Here is a 20,370-nt window from a genome sequence, read left to right as displayed (position 1 = left end):
AACCTGTCACCAGGAGTGGGACCCCTAGGATAGTAGACTTGGGGGTGGGTCAGTAGAGTGGGCAGACCTGATGGGCTATGGCCCTTATCTGCCGTCATCTTCTATGTTTCTATGGTCATAGAGAAGGTTCTGGAGATGGTGCAAACAGGCTGTATAAATTGCTGCTGCTGACTTAAAGACAAGAAAACTTTTAAAAGGTACACTCAGAGGAAGTGATGTCAACAACACGGATGGGAGCTTAAACTGGTAGCTCTGATCTAGCCCTGAGGAATTCCTCTAATTTATAACATTACCCCACCATGTTTGCTGAGAATTAAAGAAGGAGAAACTATAGCCCCATTCCCTACCCCTCTCTCTATCCCCATCCCCCATCTTCCCCCCACCCCTGTACTTCATCTAGCCCCCCCATCTTCCCGTCCACCCCCTCCCTCCAAATGGGATCAACAAGACCTCCCACCTTATACCAAGGAAGTAACTAATCTCCATTGCCCGAGACCCAACAATGAACAAATTACCATATAGATCCCCATAGAAAACACTCCCCTCTCCCCTAATAGTCCACATGTTTCCCATGTACTCACACATCCATTCTCATCCATTTCTAACCCCCTACAGGGCCGTAGCCCCCAGTCTCCCATCATAGTGTTATAGCACATGAGAGAGCACTATAGATCAAGGTCCATGAACAGCCAAGCTGATAAAGATCTTTCAATAGTCCAATATCAAAAAGTAGCAGTAATAAAGCATCAGCAATCCTCTGCAAATCAATAACATCCAGACGGAGCCACTGCAGATGACTGTACATTTCCACGAGCCCCTCGTTCAACTCTTTGCCATCTGAAGCTTGCCAGTCTCTGTCGTGCATTCTGTATGACCCCCCATATGTTGGCCAGAATCTTCCAGGATCTCTACACCTTCCTTCTGTAGCAATGCCCAAGTTTCCCTCAAAGAGGAGACCTTAGTACGCACATCATTCTTAGTAATAAGCCCAAATGGATAAGACCATCTGCATTTCACATTAGCTCTAGTGAGCGCCCAAGTGACCTCTCGAAAGAAGCGGTGCTTCTGTAGCATGCAGGCTGCCAAGTCCTGAAAAAATTCCAGGCGGTAATCCGCCCATGTAACTGCTACAGGTGGCAGCTGATCATGGGTGTAATCCATGGCGACAGAAAAAAAAAAAAAGGAGAAAGCAGCTGAGAAGCAGTTGGGTCGCATCGCACATGGTGTGAGTGTAATGGTTGAGGAAGAAATATTTTGAATTTTCTAAGGCAGCACATCAGTTGAAGGCTCGCCAGTCACGGAATAATATCTTTCCTATTCAGGCAGCCTCGGGAGAGCTTTTGAAGAGGGAGGATGCTATATGAGTTTGTAGAATAATTTATACTCTGAAGGTGGAGGTATAGGCGGGACTGGAACAATATCTTGACTCTCTTACATTGCCTCAGATTGAGGAGGGGGATGTGGTGAGGCTGGATTGACCTATTACGTTGCTGAAAGCTTGACGGGCTTTATGATCCATGAAGTTGGGGAAATAACCAGGGCTGGACAGATTTACCGTTTAGTATTATAAGTGCTATCAAGACATGCTTCTGCCACCCCTTCTGAGCTTTCTCAATTCCTTGGAGAGCGACAGTCAATTGCCCTTCTTTATGTGCCTAGCGAGGGTCACTATTTTAGCCAAGGAGGGGAAGGATCCGCTGAATTGCGCCCATCTGATTTCTCTATTGAGAGTGGACACTAAGATCTTTACAAGAGTGTTGTCTGACCGTTTAAAGAGTTGGGCTCCTCGCCTAGTATATCCAGATCAATCTGGATTTATTGCGGGTCAACAGGTGAGCGACAATATTCGGAGGGTATATACTCTGTTGGAGCGGGCTTGGAACAATCCCCAGGAAACTGTGGGATAGATTCACTAAGCCCACTGATCATGTTTGCGATTGTGTACCGACCCGATTCACTAACCTCTGTGCCGATCATCCTCCGATACGATCCATGCATGCAAATGAGGGAGAACGGCATGCAAAGTAGGAGGACGCGATTCACAAAACAATTTCAGCAACACCGACTGGGCTGCCCGATCAAAAAACAAGCGACTGCTGAGGACCAGTCGCTTGTTTAAAAACTCCTGCTCTCTGCCCTGACTCTGTAGTTTTAACACGTGGTGCAGCCAAGCTTTCAACCCATGGGTTAAAACCATGGGCTCGTAAAAGTTTCCAGCTCTGTGACAACAACAACAAAAAAGTTTCAAGCTCTCTCTTAAGACATATATCGGTGGTTATAATTATCCACTCAAGAGAATCCAGAGGGATACCCTTGAGCAAGTGTGGAGGATTCTTCTACCATGCCAGGTTCTAACACAGCACCCCTGAAAGGAAAAGCTGCTCCTTTGAGCTTCAGAGTCCAAGCAACCCAGCAAGTGAGAAATTCTGACTGTAATAGTTACATATGAATTTTGATCAAGGCACTATCCTCCAGAACTGCCGACACAGATCCAAAGAGGTACAGGTAATCCCAGGCCTAAGGAGCATACAGCTCCTGCTTCTGAGACTGAAGCTTGTGCATCTGTTTCTCAGGGAGGCTAAACATATTGGTTTTAATCTGATCATTAGTTTAGAAGGATCAGACAGGTTTCATCGAAGGTAGAAATTCTTCAGATACTGGGAGTAGTCGAGCACTGTACTAAGAGAAAAAAAAAAACCTCTCCATGGCCTTCCTAGCATTAGATAAAGAGAAGACACTTGACAAGGTAGGGTGGCCATTGCTGCTTCAAGTTGTAGAAACTTTTATTTGTGGTCCTATATTCTTAAGAGTAATCAAGACACTACACAGCAAACAGATGGCAAGATTCAGAAATAATGGTAGACTCTCCCCTGAATTTTCCATAGGAAGAGGTACAAGGCAGAATTCCCCCCCCCCTCCCCGTTGCTCTTACTGATTGCTTTGTCATTAACAAAAGATTAGGGCCCAGATGCACTAAAGCTAGCAATCGTAGTATGCCTGTTTTTAACAGCTTTAGCGACAACTGCATTTGCCGACCCCCCCCTGGGACAAAATGAGCAGACAGATGAAGAATTGTTTTCAGAGATTAGGAAAGCTGGAGAATTGGGCAACAGTATAATAATGGGTGATTTCAATTACTCCAACATTGACTGGTTAAACGTTACATCGATGAGTGCTAGGGAAGTAAAGTTTCTAGACATCATAAATGACTACTTCTTGGAGCAACTGGCCGGGAACCGACAAAAGGGGGAGCTATTTTAGATTTGGTCCTCAGTGGAATGCAAGGTATAGTACAGGAGTTAGCTGTTTTGGGTCCACTGGGAAACAGTGATCACAATGTGATCAAATTTGAGCTGATACTGGGAGGGACGTCGCAAAAGAAATCTAATGTAGAGGCATTTAATTTTCAAAAGGGTGACTATGATAAAATGAGGAAAATGATTAAAAAGAAGCTAAAAGGTTCAGTTGCAAAAGTTAGGACTGTAAACCAGGCGTGGACGTTATTTAAAAATACCATCGTGAAAGCCCCAACCAGATATATTCCACATATCAGCAAAAGTGGAAAGAAGAGGAAACGAGAGCCAGAGTGGTTAAAAGGTGAAGTGAAAGAAGCTATTTCACTTCCCCCTCCCTATTCACGGTTTCGGGGTTCACGGTTTCGATTATCTGTGATTTTTTTTTTTTTTGGGGGGGGGAGAAAAAAGCATAGTTTAGGGCCTTCCCGCCTCCCTTCAGGATTTAAAATGTCTAGTAGCGCTATAGATTACTCCTTACCTGGTGGTCTAGCAGGCTTTCGGGGCAGGAGCGATCTTCCTACACTCCTGCCCCGTGTAGATCGCCAATAGGAAATGGCTGCCGTGAGCTCCCGTTGTAGTCTTGAGACTACGGGAACTCACAGCAGTCATTTCCTATTGGCGATCTGCACAGGGCAGGAGCATAGGAAGTTCGCTCCTGCCCCGAAAGCCCGCTAGGCCACCAGGTAAGGCTGGGATGCTAGGGGGAAGGCAGGAGGTAGGCAGGGTGGGTCAAAGCCGGATGAGAAGTTATTCACCGTTTTTTACACTTCGTGGTCCGGCTCTGCCCCATCCCCCGTGTATACTGAGGGAGAAGTGTATAGCCAAAAAAAAAAAAAATCCTTTAAAGAATGGAAAGGATCTGAATGAAGAAAATAAGAAGAGACATGAGCACTGACAAGTTAGATACAAAGCACTGATAAAGACAGCTAAGAAAGAATATGAAGAGAAACTTGCAAAAGAGGCAAAAACTCATAACAATTTTATAAGGTACATCAGAAGCAGAAAACCTGTGAGGGAATCTGTGGGACTGTTGGATAATCAATGAGCAAAAGGGGTGCTCAGGTAGGATAAGGCCGTAGCAGAGAAATTGAATGAATTTTTTGCTTCAATCTTTAAAGAAAATGTAAGAGACCTACCTGAACCGGAAATGGTTTTCAAGGGTGATGATGGGGAGGAACTGAAAGAAATCTTGGTGAATCTGGAAGATGTACTAAGCCAAATTGACAAGTTAAAAAGTGATAAACCGCTTGGACTGGATGGTATACATCCCAGGGTACTAAAAGAACTCAAATATGAAATTGCTGACTTGCTGTTGGTAGTCTGTAGCCTGTCGCTAAAATCGTCTGTAGTACCTGAAGATTTGAGGGTGGCCAAGGTTATGTTGATTTTCAAAAAGGGTTCCAGGGGAGAACAGGTGAAATTACAGACCGGTAAGCCAGACAAACATGATTTACCATATTTTCAAACATATACCGCGCACCCGTGTAAAACGCACACATGGGTATAGCGTGCGGGAAACTAAAATTTATGTAAACAAATATATAGCGTGCACGCGCGTATACCGCGCATGCTGCTCCTTGAATTAAAACCTCCTGCCGTCCCGACTCTCCTCTCGCAGCTCTGCCCCGAATCGCTGCCCTGCTCCTGCTATTACGTCCCGACTCTCCTCTCGCCGCCCTGCCCTCTGCCCCTTAAAGGTCTGCCTGTCCCCCTTGAAGTCCTGTCCCCACCCTGAAAGCCTGATGCCCCACCCCGAAGGACCTCTGGCCGCCCCCACCCTGAAGGACCGCTCGAACCCCCCCCCCCCGATGTCCGATTCATCCCCCAGCCCCCCCCTGCACGGAGAAGCAGCCTACCGTTGGTTCCCGATGCCAGTGAGCCCTGCTGCTTCCTTTGCCGGCGGTCCCGCCCCTTCTCTGAGCCCTGCGCTGCTTCCTCTGCCGCGGCCCCGTCCTTTCTCTGACGTCAGAGAAAGGGCCTACCCCTGTCATAGACAATACAATGAAACCTTCCGCCCAATGTGCAGTGGTGGCCAAAAAAGCAAACAGGATGCTAGGAATTATTTTTAAAAAATGGATAGTTAATAAGACTAAGAATGTTATAATGCTCCTGTATCGCTCCATAGTGTGACCTCACCTAGAGTATTGCGTTCAGTTCTAGTCTCCTTATCTCAAGAAAGATATAGCAGCACTAGAAAAGGTTTGAAGAACAGCGACCAAGATGATAAAGGGGATGAAACGCCTCTCATATGAGGAAAGACTAAAAAGGTTAGGGCTTTTCAGCTTGGAAAAGCAATGGCTGAGGGGAGATATGATTGAAAGTCCACAAAATCCTGAGTGAAGTAGAATGGGTACACGTGGATCGATTTTTTCAGTCAAAAATTACAAAGACTAGGTGACACTTGAAGTTACAGGGAAACACTTTTAAAACCAATAGGAGGAAATATTTTTTCACTCAGAGAATAGTTAAGCTCTGGAAAACATTGCCACAGGTTGTTGTAAGAGCAGATAGCGTAGCTGGTTTTAAGAAGGGTTTAGACAATTTCCTGAAGAAAAAGTCCATAGTCTGTTATTGAGAAAGACATGGGGGAAGCAACTGCTTGCCCTGGATCGGAAGCTTGTTATGTTGCTACTCTTTGGGTTTTTGCTAGGTACTAGAGACCTGGATTGTCCACCATGAGAACAGGCTACTAGGCTTGATGGCCCATTGGTCTGACCCAGTAAGGCTATTCTTATGTTCTTAAGCAATAGGTGCGTCATTCTGGTACAAATGCAGTCCCAGAAATCTAGGGTGGGATCACTGCGCTGGCTCATAACGCTGAGGTGGAGACCTCTTGCCAGTACATCCACTCTGTAAAACTTGGAAAATGTATGTAGATTAGACCAGGTCGCTGCCCTACAAGTCTGCTCGGGGGAGATCTCCCGAGCATCCACCCATGAAAAAGCCATTCTTCTAGTAGAATACACTTTTACAGAAACAGGAGCCTGTTTTCCATAAACAAATATGCTGACAAAATGGCCCTATAGATACATCTGAATGTTGTGGCCTCGGAAGCCAGTACATTACGTCTAGCCTGGCTCGTGAGCAGAAAAAGGTGGTCAGATAGCCTGAACTTGTTGGTGACCTCAAGATATCATAGAATTTATTTATTTATTCAGTTTTCTATACTGTTCTCCCAGGGGAGCTCAGAACGGTTTCCATGAATTTATTCAGATACTGACGCATTTTTCCCTGTCTGTTCTGGCAGGCTTATCTATCTAATGTATTTGGGGCAATGGGGGGGATTAAGTGACTTGCCCAGGGTCACAAGGAACATAGTGGGTTTGAACCCACAACCTCAGGGTGCTTTGGCTGTATAGCTTTAACCATTGCACCACTCTCCCCTCCACTCTTCTCACATCCAACTACAGTGGTACCTTGGTTTACAAGTGCACCGGTTTGCAAATGTTTTGCAAAACGAGCAAAACACTCAGCAAACTTTTGTCTCGTAAACCAAGCACTGCCCCGATAAATGAGCACTCAGCAATGGTGGCCCAGGGGTGAATACCTGCTTGCGGGTGCTGCAGCGATTCCAAAGTGGTGCCTTCCTTCCCTCGGGGTCCCCGTGCGGCTGCCCTCCCGCTTCGGCCAATGCCTCTGCCGTCCGTCAGCGCCTCCTGGCTCCCATCCAAGCCAGCCGCCATCCTAAACGAGCATGCACGCAGCTTCACTTCTCCTCTCCTGTCAGGACGTCCTGCGTGCTTGTACTTGGTGAGTGTGTTGTTGGGGCAGCAGCTGACAGGAGAGGAGAGGTGAAGCTGCGCGCATGCTCGTTTAGGATGGCAGCCGGCTTGGATAGGAGCCGGGAGGCGCTGACGGACGGCAGAGGCATCGGCCGAAGCGGGAGGGCAGCCGCACGGGGACCCCGAGGGAAGGAAGGTACCACTTTGGAATCGTTGCAGCACCTGCAGGCAGGTACTCACCCCATGGCCATCATTGCAAACTTTGGTTGTGGAACAAATCTTCTGAGTTTACATTAAGGCCTATGGGGAACTTTGCTTTGAAAAACGAGCATTTTGGATTATGAGCATGATCCTGGAACGGATTATGCTCGTAAACCAAGGTACCACTGTAATTCAGAATCGGGTCCTTCTTAGAAATTGTGGACTGGAACACCGACAAGCTGACTTCTTGATTGACATAAAAAGCCAAAACAATCTTTGGCAAGAAGGATGAACAGTGCACAAAGCAACTCTGGTCTCTGAACGTGTGGAAAAGCTCTCTGCAAAGTAGAGCCTGAAGCTCCAAGACTCTTCTCACTGAAGAAATATCTGCAAGAAAAACCATCTTGAGCAGTGGTCTCAAACTTGCAGCCCGCCAGGTACTATTTTGAGGCCCTCAGTATGTTTATCATAACCGCAAAAGTAAAATAAAACAGTTTCTTGATCATATGTCTCTTTAGTTCAAATTACAATATTATTATTAAGACTTAGCCAAAAGGAAAGATTTATAAACTATAAAGAGATTTACCTCATGCAAAATTGTCATTTCTTTAATAAGAAATTAACTATTTTTTCTGAAGTCCCCCAAGTACCTACAAATCCAAAATGTGGCCCTGCAAAGGGTTTGAGTTTGAGACCACTGATCTTGAGGGTCAGATCCTTCAAGGATGCTTCCTTCAGTGGCTTGCATGGAGCCTGACTGAGGCCTTGCAAAACCACAATAAGGTTCAATGAAGAATCTGACTATGTCCAGATGAGATGCTAACAAAGCTTTATGGTCTTGAGCCCTGAAACAAGAAAGCCCCGCAACTTGGACTCTGAAGGACGCCAATGCAAGTCCCTTGTCAAAGCCAGAATGGAGGAAGGCTAATACCACAGAGATCAGAGCAGAGAAAGCACAGTTACTTACCGTAACAGGTGTTATCCAGGGACAGCAGGCATATATTCTCACATGTGGGTGACGTCATCTACGGAGCCCCGGCGCGGACAGCTTTTCAAGCAAACTTGCTAGAAGTTTCAAGTTTGCACACTGCACCACGCATGTGCGTGCCTTCTGCCCACTAGAGGGCGCATCCCACCTCGTGGTCCTCAGTTCCATAACTAGCATAGAAGCCATCCCCGGGGAGGCGGGCGGGTTGTGAGAATATATGCCTGCTGTCCCTGGATAACACCTGTTACGGTAAGTAACTGTGCTTTATCCCAGGACAAGCAGGCATGATATTCTCACATGTGGGTGACCTCCAAGCCAATCACAAAAGGGTAGGTGGGAGGATGGCAATTTAGGAAAATAGATTTTGCAAGACTGACTGGCCAAACCGGCCGTCACTCCTGGATAGGGTGTCCAGGCAGTAATGAGATGTGAATGTATGAACCGAAGACCAAGTGGCAGCCTTACAGATGTCCTCCATCGGAGTGGAACGGAGGAAAGCTATCGAGGCTGCCATTGCTCGGACCTTGTGCCCCGTGACTCGACCCGGGGGAGGGAGGCCAGCCTGAGCATAGCAAAGGGAAATGCAAGCCGCCAACCAGTTAGACAGAGTGCGCTTGGAAACTGGGTGCCCTAATCGATTGGGATCGAAGGACAGGAACAATTGAGGGACCTTCCGATGAGACCTGGTGCGTTGAAGGTAATACGCCAACGCCCTCTTACAGTCAAGCGTGTGAAGCGCCGTCTCGCCAGGATGGGAGTGGGGCTTAGGAAAGAACACGGGAAGGACGATGGACTGATTGAGGTGGAAATCAGAAACAACCTTAGGGACAAACTTAGGATGGGTGCGGAGAACCACCTTGTCATGATGGAAGACGGTGAAAGGGGGGTCCGCAACCAAGGCTTGTAGCTCCCCAATCCGCCTAGCGGAGGTGAGGGCAATCAAAAACACCACCTTCCAAGTCAGCAATTTCAAGGGGGACTTGTTGAGTGGCTCAAAAGGGGGTTTCATCAGTTGAGCTAAAACCACATTCAGATTCCACACGACAGGAGGAGGCTTAAGAGGGGGACAAACCCTGAGTAACCCCTTCATGAAGCGTGTCACCAAGGGATGGATTGACAGGGGGCGTCCATCCAGGGGTTGGTGGAAAGCGGAAATCGCACTAAGATGAACACGCACCGAAGTGGTTTTCAAGCCCGAGCGTGACAGATGGAATAAGTAGTCCAAAACCGAGGATACCGGAACCGCTACCGGATCCAGGTGAAAAGACGAACACCAGGTGGAGAACCTGGTCCACTTCTGCGAATAGCAGAGCCTCGTCGAGATCTTGCGGGAGGCTTCCAACACATCTTTTACCGATTGGGACAGATCCGGAGAAGTTAGGGCGCAAGAAACCAAGCTGTCAGGTGCAATGACTGCAGATTGGGATGTAACATGGATCCTTGACTCTGAGACAGCAGAGATGGAAAGACTGGCAGAAGAAGAGGTTCCCTGGCACTGAGCTGAAGCAGCAGGGAGAACCAGTGCTGACGCGGCCACCGAGGTGCTATGAGAATCATCGTGGCCGTGGACGATTTGAGATGTACTAACGTTCGCATGATCAGAGGGAAGGGAGGGAATGCATACAGGAACCTCCCGTCCCAATCGAGGAGGAAGGCATCCGCCTCCAGACGATCCCGCGAGTACATCCGAGAACAATACAGTGGTAGTCTGTGTGTCTCCGGGGAGGCAAACAGATCCACCTGTGGCGTTCCCCAGCGAGCGAAAACTTCGCGCAGGACTGCTGAGTGTAGGGTCCACTCGTGCGGTTGCAGGAGTCGACTGAGTTTGTCCGCCAGACAATTCAGTTCTCCCTGGATGTAGACCGCCCGGAGGAAGATGTTCCGGGAGGCCGCCCACTCCCAAAGGCGAAGAGCCTCGGAGCAGAGGGGCCAAGACCCCGTTCCCCCCTGTTTGTTCACATAGTACATTGCTACTTGATTGTCCGTGCGGACGAGGACCACCTGGTCCTGTAATACGTGAACGAAGGTTCGAAGTGCTAGGAAGATGGCCCGAAGCTCTAGCACGTTGATATGACAGCGACGGTCTTCTGCCGACCACAGGCCCTGCGTGCGGAGACCGTCGAGGTGGGCTCCCCACGCGTACTCCGAGGAGTCCGTGGTCAAGACCTTTTGAAACGGAAGGGTGCGAAACAGTAGCCCCGTGGACAGATTTGAAGAGTCTGTCCACCAACGTAGCGATTTCCGCAAAAGCGGAGTCACCGAAATAAGGCGAGATTCCGGATCGCACTCCTGGCGCCACTGTGACGCGAGGGTATACTGAGGGATCCTCAGGTGCAGCCTCGCAAATGGCGTGACATGTACCGTCGAGGCCATATGGCCTAGCAGCATCATCATGCGCTTGGCTGACACCATCGATCGTTGAGATACCTGGCGGCCCATCCGTACCAAGGCTTCCAACCGCTGGGTCGGAAGGTAGGAGCGTAGGCGCACCGTGTCCAGCACTGCACCTATGAACTGAAGAGACTGAGCCGGCCTCAACTGAGACTTTGGAAAATTTATCTCGAACCCGAGGGTTTGCAGGAAGGCAATAGACTGTCGGGTCGCTGAGATAACCCCCTCCCTGGTCGAGGCTTTGATGAGCCAGTCGTCCAGGTAAGGGAACACATGGAGCCCACGAGACCTCAGGGCTGCCGCCACCACCACCATGCACTTCGTGAATACTCGTGGGGACGCGGCCAGGCCGAAGGGCAGAACCCTGTACTGAAGGTGGAGGTCCCCCACCTGGAATCGTAAAAATCTTCGGCAGGCGGGGTGCACCGGAACATGGGTATATGCTTCCTTCAAGTCGAGGGAGCACATCCAGTCCCCTTCTTCCAAGAGAGGATACAAAACCGGGAGAGATAGCATTCGAAACTTCTCCCGGACCAGGAATTTGTTGAGTTTCCTGAGGTCCAGTATGGGGCGCATGTCCCCGGTCTTTTTTGGGACCAAAAAGTAACGGGAGTAAAACCCCGTACCCCGCTGGTCCTTGGGGACCCGCTCGACCGCCCGAAGCTTCAAGAGAGCCTTGGCTTCGGTCAGAAGGGTCGGTAGCTGCGAGCGGTTGCAAAAGGCTAAACTTGGGGGACTGTCCGGTGGCGAGGACGCAAAGTTGAGCGAGTAGCCCTCGGAGACGATCCGGAGCACCCAAGCGTCTGAGGTAATCCCGGTCCATGCCTCCCGGAAGGACTGAAGACGCCCCCCGATGGGGAGGGTTACTTGAGAAAGCGCGGAGGGGAGCCCGCCCCGTCCGCTCAGCCCGTCAAAATGAAGGCGCGGGCTTAGAAGGGCCCTGCGCCGGGGCCTGGGTTTGTCCCCCTCTGCCTCGCTGAGCCGGACGTCTCGGAGGCGGTCTTGAGAAAGACGGGGTCGACTTCTGGGGGTATCGGCGCGGCGGGGGCCGGAAAGGTTTCTGCGGCGGGGGCCTAGGTTTGGGGCGGACCAGGGATGCTAAAGAGCGCTCCTGCTCCGACAACCGCTTGGTCGCCGCATCCAATGACTCGTCAAATAACTCGGACCCCACACAAGGCAAGTCTGCAAGGCGTTCCTGCAGGTTTGGGTCCATGTCGAGGGTGCGAAGCCAGGCCAAACGGCGCATGGCCACTGCGAAGGCCGACACCCTCGAAACCAGCTCAAAGGCGTCGTACACCGCATGGAATAGGTACAACCGCAATTGAGACAGGTTGGACATAAACTTATCGAATCCTGCTCTTTGGGAGTCCGGTAACGAGTTTCGATATTGGGGAAGGTCCTTCACCATACCACGCAAATAGGAGGAAAAGGTGAAGGCGTAATTTAGAACCCTGGTGGCCATCAGGGAATTTGAATAGAGGCGACGGCCAAACTTGTCCAGGGTCCGCCCCTCCCTGCCGGGTGGAACCGCCGCAGAAACCCGTGAGGGCTGTGATTTTTTAAGGGCAGACTCCACCAGGAGAGACTGGTGGGAGAGCTGCGCCTTATCAAACCCTTTCGGGGGAATCGTCCTATACTTCGATTCCATTTTTGACGGGACAGACGTGACTGTAAGAGGGTTTGACAAGTTCTTCAGCCAGGTCTGCAGAAGGACACTGTTGAGAGGGAGTCTAGGCACCTCTCTAGGAGGAGTGGGGAGGTCCTGTTCCTCTAAAAATTCTTTGGAATATTTAGAACCTACCATAAGGTCAATCCCCAGGGCTTGGGCCATGTCCTGAACAAAGGATGAAAATGAGGACGGCCTAGCCTGGGGAGACGGGGTTCTCGACCGCCCCACCGAAGAAAGGGGGGAGGCCTCATGAGAATAATGAGGATCCCTAACAGATCCCGAATCCCAGGATCCCCCTTCCAAGGCTCTCGAAGGGGAGCGGGAAATCATCCTCCTCGCGGAACCCTTGGGGGAGGACCCCGGGGTCCGTGGGACACTCTCCCATTTCCTCGGCGAGGCGGCCCGGGAAGACTTCCTACGAGGTGAGCGGAGGAGCCTCGGGTTGTCGAGGCGCAACTCCGACACCTGCAGCGCCTCGCCCCCGAACGACGAGGAACGATCGCGCCGAGGCGAGCCTCGGGGTCGCTTAGACTTCCTCGATGGGCGCCTCGTCCGAGGTCGCGTCGAGGGCGAGGCGTCAGGGGAAGACCCGGAAGAAGAGGAGGAAAGACGGCGCACTCTGCGCAACTTTTCTTTGGGCCGCACACTCCGCTCAGGAGGCTCCCCCGAGGTCGAGGTCCAGGGCGGGGCCGAGACCGAGGTGGACGGGGCCGCAGTGCCCGAGACCGAGGTCGCCGAGGCCGGGGCTCCCGAGGTCGAGGGAGCCGAGACCGGGGCCTCCGAGACCGAAGGCGCCCCGGCCGAGGTCGAGGCCGCCGGGACCGCAGCACGCTGCAACACTTCCAGGGCTCCCGACAGCTCCGATGAGATCAGGGCTCGAAGGAGATCCTGGAAGGCCGGAATCCCCACGAAGGTGGGGAGTTCCGAGTCCGGGGCACACTCCCTGGAGGGCGACCTCGGTCTCGAGTATTCCCTCGGGGTGTGCGAAGTCGAGGTCCGATGCGGGGCCGGGGTCAACCCACCCGCCTTCGCCTGAGTCGAGGATGGCTTCTTTGCTGGAGGGGATGGAACAGAGGACTTACCCGAAGCTGGCTTCGCTGACGATGACTTCGAAGACGAGGGCCGAGGCGAGGCCGAGGCCCCCGAGGACGCCGAGGCCGAGGTCAAGGCCGGGGCCGAGGCCGAAGCCGAGGCCGACGTCGAGGCCTTGGGCGGCGCGTCGACGGCGAACAATTCAGCCATTCTGGCCTTGCGGCGACGGAGGTGTTCTGGAAGGTAGCACAGCGATCACACGACGCTGTCGGATGTTCGGGCCCAAGACAGACAATGCACCACCGGTGAGGGTCGGTGATGGAAAGTAACCTCTCACACCGGCTGCACTTTTTGAATCCCGTAACAGGACGGGACATCCACGAAGAAGATGAAGTAGGCCGGGAACGACCGACGTCCCACGGCCCCGGCTTCCGGGAGCCCCCGGAGCCCAACGAAAAACAAAATATGTTTGTTTTTTTTTTAAACGAACCGAAAAATAAAGCAGCACCGCGACTAATTCGATCAAAGAAACAAACTAAACGCGGCAGCGAGAAGGCAAAACACTGGAGCTCAGATCCACAGGGCTTTCTTGCTCCGCGGAAAAATTTGAACTGAGGACCACGAGGTGGGATGCGCCCTCTAGTGGGCAGAAGGCACGCACATGCGTGGTGCAGTGTGCAAACTTGAAACTTCTAGCAAGTTTGCTTGAAAAGCTGTCCGCGCCGGGGCTCCGTAGATGACGTCACCCACATGTGAGAATATCATGCCTGCTTGTCCTGGGATAAAGGCACCAGTGCTGGAAAGTTTCCCATGCCTTAGCATAAGCAGAGACTGTCATAAGGTATCTGGCTCTGAGGAGAGAAGCAATGACCACTTCTGAGTATCCCTTGTGTGCTAGCAACATGCGCTCAAAAGCCATGCCGTTAACAACAAAGCGATCTGAATCTTTTATGACTACTGGTCTCAGAGAAAGAAGGTTCGGTTAGACTCGCAAAGACTTGCACCCCTCTGAAGATGCACCAGGTCTGCATACCGTGGACTACATGGCCAATCTGGAGCCACGAGAATGACTACTCCCTGATGGCTTACAATCCTGTGGATAATCCAGCCTTTCATGGGCCACAGAAGAAACACGTACAAGAGTTTGATCTCCAGCCACGGCTGGACCAGTGTCTAGACTTGCATTTCTGAGCTCAGATCTTCGACTGAAGAATTTCTTGCTATTGCCATCAGATCGAACATTGGACGAGAAGACTCGAACCTCCAGATTCTTCTGCAGCCTTTGCAATGCCCATCGAATGGCTCGAAGTTCCAATCTGTAGATCAACCACTTCCTTTAGGAGGTCAGCCAATGTCCCTGGGTTGGGTATCTGTTGCAGTGAAGCTATTCTGCAAGGACATGCCCCTTTATAATGCCTGTGAGCGGAACCACCAGCCCATACTATTCCAGGCTTCCGGGTTTCATGGCAGAGACATCTGCGGGGAGTCCGATTCAGGTGACCATTGCGATTGCAATGCACTCTGGAGATGACGCAAGTGAGCCTTCGCCTAGGGCAGGGGTGTCCAATGTCGGTCCTCGAGGGCCGCAATCCAGTCGGGTTTTCAGGATTTCCCCAATGAATATGCATGAGATCTATTAGCATACAATGAAAGCAGTGCATGCAAATAGACATCATGTATATTCATTGGGGAAATCCTGAAAATCCGACTGGACTGCGGCCCTCGAGGACCAACACTGGACACCCCTGGCCTAGGGGATCAACGTGTATTGTGGCTGCTACGGAGCCTAGCATTTGGATGTAGTACCACACGGATGGAGCTTGTTTGGCCAACATGTTCGCTATCTGGGTACAAAGCTTCTGTCAGCATACCTCTGGAAGATAGACATGGCCTTCTACCGTACTGAAGAAAACTCCGTGGTATTGGTACAGGACCAGTTGGATCTTTTGGAAATTCACTATCTAACCCAGGCTCTGCAGGACCTGGACCACATAAGCCACTGGTTGTTTTCCTTCTGGGAATGACAGAACTCTGATCAGCCAGTCATCCAGATATGGATGAACCTGCAAGTCCTCCAGATATGGATGAACCTGCAAGTCCATCTTGTACAGATGAGCAGTTATCACCACCATCACCTTGGTGAATATGCAAGGTGTTTTTGTCAGCCCAAACGGAAGGGCCGAAAACTGGTAATGGTCTTCCAAGACATGAAATCTCAGGAACATTCTGTGGTCGGGAAATATAGGAATGTGCAGGTAGACCTCTGTCAAATCCAGTGAGATCAGAAATTCCCCTGGCACTACCACCACTATGACTGATCATACTGTCTCCATGTGAAAGTGCAGAATTTTCAGTGTTGCATTGATGTGTGTAAGATCCAGAATGGGTCTCCAATCATTTGAGCCTTTCTTAGGCATGACATAAATGAAGTATCTGCCTGAATCTTTGGAAGGCACAAACTATATGGCCTGAACATCTAACAGCCTCTGAACTGTAGCTGCAGCCTTACTTGCTTTCTCCAATCGTCCCGACAGGGAGTTCACAAACCAGTCTGTCAAAGGCTGAGCAAATTTGAGCTTGTAACTGCTCTGAATGATCTCCAGCCCCCAACAGTCTAATGAGATCTGAGCTCAGGCCTCTCACATATTTCTGCTCTTAAAATTCCTATAGGATGCCGAGTGAAATTATTTTTGTTGTTGCTGCAGTCTACGATACTAGCATTTTTTAAAAAGACAATATCAAGTTAGTCTGGCAGGACAGATTTCCCTGAACACACAAAAATTACCTCTTGGCTCCATATCATAGGCTGATCCAGTCTTGGTTTTTGCCCAAATTGCAAACCTGAACCACTTTCAAAGATTCAAATAGTCCAAAGCAGCTTTATGCACTGAATTTTAAACACAATATATCAAAGTATGCTCACCCCAACTACACAGACACATACAAAATTAATAAACAACTTTTGCAGGTCTTCTTTCAAATATAAAATTGACAACATCATAACATAAGAATTGCTGCTGCTGGTTTAGCAGGAACTTGTCTAACTTTGTCTTGAATCCCTGGAGAGTGTTTTCCCCTATGACAGCCTCCAGAAGAGCATTCACAGTTTTCCACCACTCTCTCTGGGTGAAGAACTTCCTTACGTTTGTACAGAATCTATTCCCTTTTAACTTTAGAGAGCGCCCTTTGGACTAGCCACTTAGTCTAAGATAAACATTTAAGCTATTATTTACTACTAATCATTTTTGTAGTGCTACTAAGATGTAGTACTATTTAGATCATCCACTTAGTCTAAGAATATTTTAGAAGCTGCTACTACTACAGTAGAATCTCAGTTATCCAGCACCATGGGGATTGGTGGATGCCGGATAACTGTTCTTCTGGTTGATTGAGAGTTTTGCGTTAGAACACAGATCTTAATCCCCCCACCCCACCAGTGCAGCAGCAGTCCTGAGCCGCAAAGCCCTTCTCCCTCAAGCCCCAAAATGGCAGAAACAAGTGGCGGTCCTGAGCAGTGAAACCCCTTGCTCTCTGCCTCCCTTACCCAAAGCGCAGTTGGTCAGCAGGAGGCAGCCTCAAAACAGGCTGCTTGCGGGCAGCCCTGGTAAGGCCTTTCCTCTGAAGCACTGGGAAAGGGGTTTAAAGCGCTGATTGGCCCAGGCCAATTAGGAGTGTTGGGAGAATTGTCATCCCTCCTGCTGGAGGTGGGTTGGTGGGGGTGGATGGGAATCACTGGCAGCAAGAAGGAGTGAGCATCCCTTCTGTCATGGGGAGGGGGCAGTTGCTGGGGGCTTGTTTGGGGGGGGGGGGGAGAATCACCGCCAGGAAGAGGAAGTGGGCATCAGGGGGATGGGGACCCTGGCTGCGGAAGAATGGGCATCACTCCTGCAATCCTTCATTTTTTATTTGGGGGGGGGGGAGGGAAGGGAGGTCTGATCTTTCTTACTTTCCTGTCAATGCCTGAGCCAATCAGCGCTCAGGCACTGACCAGAAAGTAAGACTACGACAGCTCAGACCCTGCCGGAAAATTTTGTCCGCAAATCTTCAAAATTAGGGAATCACTCGGCGATAAGAGAATCACCTGGAGTGCTCGTTTAAATATTAATGACCTTACTGTAATACATTTGCATCGCAGAGGCTGGAGTCTGCCAAGAAGATCGGAAAAGACCACAGTGAGCCCTTTTGATAATTGGGCAGTAGAATACTTCCACGCTAAACTGGTTGGAACCGGTTAAGCGACCATCATTAAAGGCATGGTAGGTTCCCCCCATTAACCATTAGGCTACTCCTCCTCTCCTTAATCACAGTCTCGCCAGGGCCACCCAACTTAATCTTATACCTCCCTACCTATTGCTCAGTCTAATCCAATTATTAGACCTACAGTATAAATTCTCTCAATTCGTAACTCATTCATAAAACAACTCTATGAACAATTGACACGTTCAATTCTTTTAAAACAGAGTTACCAAACTACCTAGTGAGCAAACACACATTTCTTTCAACATGATCTCACGGTGTTAACCCTTTCAGGACCATAAGGATCGTAGGCCAATTTTTGTGGTTTTGACGACATTTTTATGGTAAAAAGGGCTTGCAGATGCCAAAAAATTGATTTTTTTTGTGAAATATCATTTTTATTTAAAAAAATCACACTTCTGGCTTATGGACAGTGTGGCAAGTGAATCTTCTCGTCAATCTAGCAACGACGCTAATGAATGAATGTCGGAACCAGTTTGTTTACATAAAGGCAGTATCATATGGAATCCGTACATATCAAATTTAGAACTGTAGACTATCCCAATCAAAATTTATAGGATTTTAAAGTTATGGGACAAATATGTCCCTTGGTCCTGAAAGGGTTAAAGCACCACTTGAATGGGAGCGTGCCTTGTCACTCTCCGTGTTGTAACTATCTCACACACCGTGTTTCGTCACTGTCTCCTGTTTGTGGCTATGTATTAAAACCGTTCTCAACTCGTGCTGCTCTCAGGGATTCTCTAGTGTTAATAATATTCACTCTATGTTTCCAATGTCTTACATGGCAAGTTCATTCTTAAAATATAGAAGCCAGCTTTTCAAAAGGATGGCGGGGGGAGCTAAATGCAACACAAATAACCCTTCCCCGGACACAGGAGGGGCTCGGCATCTATACAGTTGGCTCACATAAGATTTGGTCTTTCTCTCTCTCCCCCGCCCCTCTCACCGCTTCCATGGCGGACGCTCAAGATTCCACGGCTGACCCAGGAACGGCCGCACTGCGGCTCTACCAAGCTTCACTTCCGCCCACACTGGCCTATCTTTCTTGCGCAGGCTCTCTAGTCTACTTGGCTCCTCCCCATCCGCCAGACTACGTAACGTCCGCGACGGAACTGGAAAAAGAAATTGCGTCTTCCTGTGAACTATTTATGCTGCCGCGAATACACTTAATGAGCCGCCCCGGAGCCAATCAGAGGCGTGATAGGTAGAGAATGACATGGGGGACAAATCTTTCACCGTCCCAGCGGGAACTCATTTTCCCGTCCCTGCCCTACTCTTGCAAGCTCTGTCATTATAAGCCTCAAACATTTTAAAATCATAAGTTTTCGAGGCGTGTGCGGTTAAGGCAGAGCTTACAGGAATGGGGCAGGGACAGTGACCGTGACAAAACTCACTGGGACGGGGCAATTGAGTTCCTGCGTGCCATTTTTTAGTGATAGCTGAAAAAAAGCCAGAAAAGTCCGGAGCACGTAAAAGCTAAAAAAAATAAAATAAACAAAGTTTAAAACAAAACAGTTATAACGCTAAAAGAAATGCTCTGAATTAGGTGCAAAGCAGAACATGCCAATGAATCATTTCCAGGAGGACAAATGGCGAAAGATACAGGAAGCAAATTCTATTTCTAGTGTAACAGTAGTTTTACTACTACTACTATTATTTCTACAGCACTACCAGACTTATGTAGCACTGTACAGAGTCAGGAAGGAGACTGTCCCTTCTCCAAAGAGCTTAAAAATTACAATCTAAACAGACAAGACAAACAGGATGCCATGGATACAGTTAAGGGGAATGGTTAATCTGCTGGCTAGGACAGTGGGGTTATGGATTGAAGGCTACACAAAAAGGTGGGTTTTCAGTCTGCTTTTAAACAAGATAAGAGAAGGGGTGTGGTAGACAAACTCAGTTTATTCCAGGCATATGGGGCAGATAGATGAAAGGAAGGAAGTCTGGAAGTGGCAGTGGAAGAGAAGGATACAGCTAAGAGCAGCTGATCTGAGCAAGGAGCAGAGATGCCAAAGAGGCGCAACAGTCAGTGTGGTGTAGGCAAAGAGAGTCCAGGAAAAAAACAAAGTCAAATGGGCAATGGGGATAGCTACTTCAAACTAACTAAGGATAGGGACACAAATAATCACCATTTATTCAGAATGCGCCCTAAACAGAACATTCAAGGGTCTTATGGGACACTGCAAGGCCACTCACACATCACACACATACTCACAGTCTGAAAAAAAAGAAGACAGAAAAAAAGTGGAGAAAAAGCCTCAGTTAAGCTTCATATGGCTTAAAAAAAATCCTCCACTTATGTGTCTTCACTATATCAAAAACAGTGGTGAGAAAATGAGGCACAGTAGCAGCCCCCCCAAAATACCTCACACCCAGCATGCCAAAATCTCACATACAAACATTGTATGAAAAAAGATTGCAGTCCAGAGGCACAGTCAGAAATATTGCAACTTAAGCAAGGAAAAAGGAAAAACCACGAAGTCCCAGCTATATCCAATCAGGCTTACTCGCAAGCCCCACTACCCAGGCCTCGTGGATAAGCAGTCCACCTGACGGGGAAATCTCAGTTTCGCTCTTGCTGTGTCATGGGTGAAAATCTTCCTGCATCAAAAACAATTCACCACGACCCTCTATGCAAATCCTTCATAGATTTCACAATCAATGCGATGCTGGCATATAGAGAATAGGGATAGCCCCATAACGGTGCCGTCGAGGTGGGGGAGACACTCGTGTCCTCCAGGCGGTTAAGAAAATCTTGAGCCTCCACTGCAGTCTCATAGAAGCAGGTGGTGCCATTATATGTGATCCGCA

The 20,370-nt window shown here is 49.3% G+C and overlaps 1 protein-coding gene across 2 annotated transcripts in view; it reads right to left on the bottom strand.

Moving 5' to 3' along the window:
- PRKAG1 (protein kinase AMP-activated non-catalytic subunit gamma 1) overlaps nucleotides 1–18,658 on the bottom strand; it is a 67,641-nt gene extending 48,983 nt beyond the window's left edge. The window contains exon 1 of one of the 2 annotated variants that reach the window (XM_033939108.1): nucleotides 18,463–18,658. Coding sequence is in view for 1 of the 2 variants with exons in the window: in XM_033939107.1 (XP_033794998.1) it covers nucleotides 18,503–18,511 (9 nt within the window). In the remaining variant the exon portion in view is untranslated. The remainder of the gene's footprint in view (nucleotides 1–18,462) is intronic. The other variant, XM_033939107.1, reaches the window with a different exon arrangement.
- Between the last annotated feature and the right edge of the window lie 1,712 nt (nucleotides 18,659–20,370).

Source organism: Geotrypetes seraphini, chromosome 3 (genome assembly GCF_902459505.1).
Source record: "Geotrypetes seraphini chromosome 3, aGeoSer1.1, whole genome shotgun sequence".
NCBI lineage: Eukaryota > Metazoa > Chordata > Amphibia > Gymnophiona > Dermophiidae > Geotrypetes > Geotrypetes seraphini.
Note: the sequence above shows the minus strand (reverse complement) of the source record. Positions and strands in the feature narration are given on the sequence as shown.